The sequence below is a fragment of the Triticum aestivum genome, chromosome 3A (genome assembly GCF_018294505.1).
Source record: "Triticum aestivum cultivar Chinese Spring chromosome 3A, IWGSC CS RefSeq v2.1, whole genome shotgun sequence".
Taxonomy (NCBI): Eukaryota; Viridiplantae; Streptophyta; class Magnoliopsida; order Poales; family Poaceae; genus Triticum; species Triticum aestivum.
The window spans coordinates 715,348,015-715,352,290 of NC_057800.1; the positions used below are offsets into that span (position 1 = coordinate 715,348,015).

The 4,276-nt window shown below is 50.5% G+C and overlaps 1 protein-coding gene across 1 annotated transcript; it reads right to left on the bottom strand.

The window, feature by feature from the left end:
- Window positions 1–242: 242 nt before the first annotated feature.
- On the bottom strand, window positions 243–1,197 carry LOC123059379 (NAC domain-containing protein 92-like). The gene has a single exon (XM_044481961.1). It carries the CDS (start codon window positions 956–958, stop codon window positions 386–388), a length of 573 nt encoding a protein of 190 aa, XP_044337896.1. The 5' UTR covers window positions 959–1,197; the 3' UTR covers window positions 243–385.
- Between the last annotated feature and the right edge of the window lie 3,079 nt (window positions 1,198–4,276).

Sequence of the window (4,276 nt, forward strand, 5' to 3'; positions counted from 1 at the left end):
TTCAAAATAGACCGGGAACAAAAAGTTTGGTGCGCCATTTTCGATATTACAAGTTCATGATTTGATTTAGCTTTCCGTCTATAAATTCAAGGTCTGTTTCGAACTATTTCCAAAAACACTTGGGCACAAACGCACATCAGCTCGCGCAGCGCAACACATGCGCGGAGCAGGAGAAACCAAGGGAAGGGAGAGGCCCAAGATCGCAACAGCGCGCACATTTTATTTCCTTCTCTACACACTGCACGTGGCGCACGCGCGCGGACCGACCGACCGACAGATCACACAGCCCGGGCGACGAACACAAGAAACGCACAACGAGATTCTTCGGGGATCCTCTCCGGTCTCCGCCTTGCGCCTGCCGGCGACCGAGCCGAGGCGCGGCAGCCTACCGCCTCCGCGAGCGCGGCTTGACGTTCTTCCTGGTGCTGCGGCGGACGTGGCAGAGCACCCAGTACTCCTCCTCCTCGCCGTCGTCGGCGCGGCGGTAGCACCGCGGGTCCGTGATCTCGTACTCGGACATGACCCACCCGGTGCTCCGCCGCCCCTGCGCACTGTCCCGGGCGTAGAAGCAGTAGCGCGTCATGGACCACCGCGCCACCACGCCCAGCTCCGTCACGGACCGCCGGTCCTCCCTGTTGCCGCTGTGCATCCACGTGCCGCCGCCGCCCAACGGGGTGCGCCGCACCTGCACCGGGCCCCCCTTCCCGCGCCGCCGCGCATGGAAGAAGTAGCCGTGACCGCGCCGCAGCAGCCCGTGCCGCTCCAGAAGGTCCCACGGCGGCGCCGCGCACGGGTCCGCCTCCACCACCGCGCCCGCCACGCGCGGCGCGAACCCGCGCAGCTGCGGCCGCAGGAAGTGCAGCACCAGCTCGTCCTCTGTCGGCTCGAACGACTCGACCCCCTCCTCCTCCTTCACCTCCACTCCGCCGGCGCCGCCCAGATTTGTCTCCTCCTCCATTTCCTTCCGGTGAGGTCTCCCCTCCCTCCGATGAAGTCAAGGAGGCTGAGCCACCCGACAAGAAGATGCGGCTGCGTTTCTTTCCAACCACCGCACCGCTCGTACTTGTTGCATTTCCCTACTCGGCCCAACACGCGTAGCCCGCCGAGATGGCCTGCTCGATCGGGCCCGATCGGGGCAGCTGTGAAGGCACAAAAGGCTCAACAACAAAGAAACATCAAGAAAGAAAAAAGCAGGCAAGGCTCTAAATTCTTCTCAAAAAACAAATGGCATGGCTCTAAATTTGGCGCAAATCTCCTCTTTTTTCTGGGGTCAATTTATGCCGTGTAAATGGAGATCACTAGTAAGTAAGGATGGAGAGATACGCATCGATTCTATAATTGTGATAACACGATCACTAATTAAGTAGTGCGATATGGGCGCATGTCCGTTAGTATATCCAGCACACTGGGGGAATGAAATGTCAAGGCCTTCCGACACGGTGAACTTCTTCTAGAACGCAGATCAGGTTATAAGGCATGTCCAATGGACCCTTAAGTCATTCGCATATGTTTAGATTGTACGGTCTAGACATGTTTTGTTATTCGACATGGACTTATTAGTCCGCTCGACAATCCAGACACATTTTTTTACGTAAATTGAAGACAAACTAGGAGGCTTTATGGGCATTCGAACCGCTGCTACCTTTGCTTCTCACTACTCTGGCCCACCCAAAACCCTTCTCCCTCGCCCGCGTGCGTTCCCGCCGGGCGTCAGCTATCCGCATTCATGCCTCTGTGAGCAGCCGCTCTGCATTGACATCGGCCAGAAAGGATGCGACCTCTCATTACAGGTGCGCCACTAGTAGCACACCATTAGTATTTTTTACTAATGGCGCACCAGTAGCGCACCACTGGCGCGCCATTAGTATAGCCCACGGTGCGTCATTAGTATCAATCCTATTGAACTTTCCGGGTCAATATGGCTTAATCTCGGGTCAATATGCTTAATCTCAAGTCAAATCGCACTCTGTGGTCAAACTTCCCAGAAGGTCACCCATCCTCACACTACTCCAGCCCGAGCATGCTTAACTTCGCAGTTCTATCCAACCCCAGCACCAGCTCACTTCACAGGCACTTGTTGATATATCTATCATATCAATCCTATTAAACTTTGTTGATGTCTAGGACTTTGTTCATGTTAATGAGTATGATGAAATTTTGAAAAAATATTTCAAACTTCCCGGTCATATTACATATCATATTTTGAAAAAAAAAAATCAATTTTTTTTTCGAAACCAATTTTTTTTCTGTTACTAGTGGCGCACCTAGCAAACGGTGCGCCACTAGTAAGTTTGAAATTTTTTCCATTTTTTCCCTCTAGATCTTAAAAGCCCCGTAACTTTTTTTCTGTTAGGTTTTTGGGGATTTTGAAAATGTTTAACAAGGTTCCCATTTTTTTCCCTCTAGATCTTAAAAGAAATTCGGATGTAACTTTTCGAGTAGATGATTTTTCATATATAAAACTTTTTAATCCGAGTTCGTATGCAAAAGTTATGCCCATTTTACAAATTCCAGAGAGATTTTGCAAATAAAGTCGAAATTCATATTTGTAAATTTTCCCAACAAGTAGACCACATATCACATGGGAAACTTATTTTCTTTTATTTTTTTGACATTTCCATCATTTTCTTTTATTTTTTTAAACTGAAAAGGCGGTCCACGAGGGGAGGGGGTGTATTCGGTGGAATTTTTGGGCCAAATTAGTAATGGCGCACCGTGGGAGTGGTGCGCCATTACTAGTTAAACTAGTAATGTCGCATCACACCCACGGTGCGTCATTACTAGTTTTAAAAAAATAAAAAATATATGATTTTTTTTTGAAAAAAACTTAGTAATGGCGCACCAGTGGACAGTGCGCTATTACTAACAAATTTCTTTTATTTTTTTTCAAAACTACTAATGGCGCATGGTGGGTGTGGTGCGCCATTACTATGTCAACTAGTAATGGCGCACTATCCCATGGTGCGCCATTAGTAACAATTTTTTTTTTTATTTTTTTTTTCAAAACTACTAATGGCGCACCACACACCAGGTGCACATTACTAATGGCACCTGTATGTGGTGCGCCATTAGTGTCCATATTATCTATAGCCCTTTTTCTAGTAGTGAAACCTACTCCATCCACACGCCCGTTCGTGAGCCGGACAACATTAAACACAACGGCGGTTGGCTCCTCGCATCCACTGACTATTTAAACAAGGCCAGACGCCGGGCAAGAACCGCACCACACATCCGCTCCCCATCTCCTCGTTGCACCATATTCTCCATACTTTCCATGACATCCGACGAGCAGGAAGAGGGGTTCTTCGGCATAAAAACCCGCTGGTGGCCCGCCGAGCCCACCGGATATGAGCTAGGCAACTCGCTGCGACTCGATCTCCCTCGTCGCTCGAGGTCGTCAATACCATGGCGAGGCTGCAGGCTGGCGTGCGGAGGAGCAACTGGCCGCTCCAAGCCGGTGCGTGGTTCAATAAGTCACCACTCCAAGCCAGCTTGCGGAGGAGCACGTGGGCATGGGACAAGTTGCTGTCGTGGATGAGGCAGTGCCGTACCGCTCCTCCCATGCCATCCGCTGTCAATGTGCGCGTAATCATGCCCTGCCGACGAAGAAAAAAGTTGGTGTCATGGAGTTCAACGAGACGGCTAGCACGCCCGCGTCCATCGCCGACAACGAGGAAAAGTAAATCATGGAAGGCCGCCGCCGCTTGGGTCCCATGAAGGCCACCGCCGGCACGGGGCTGGCGTGCACAGCCGGTGTCTTTCCCTCTTCGCAGGCCACCGTTGTCCCCCATCCCAAAAGCCAACCCTGGTACGTGCTTCACGGAAGTGGAGGGCACTCCGATGAGCGACATAGCCAGGCATAGGAAAGACACGGGGGAAACGGAGGCTATTCTTCTCCTCTCGCTGAAGCATATCGGGCTGCCAGACATGGGGAAGGCATGTCAGTGGAGGGGAAGTAGAGGGGCGCGACTTCACTTTCTAGGGCTCATGGCTGGAAGGAGATGAGAAACGGGTGCCGACGGTCATTTTAGACTAAGTTTAGAGTCCAGTCTAGTTGAAAAATGTGAAAATGTAATGAATTTGCTCCGGTTTAGATGAAAAGCATCTGGTTTTATGTAAAAAAAGACTGGTTTATTTGAGTTTGAATCAAATTTGTTCAATTTCGTTGAATTTAATTTGAAATGTAACTGGACATATGCTGCTGGATTTGGATGGTTTGCTCCCGCATCCGTATCCACGCTAGAGATGCTCTTGTAGCTTTTGCTCTGCTCTCGTC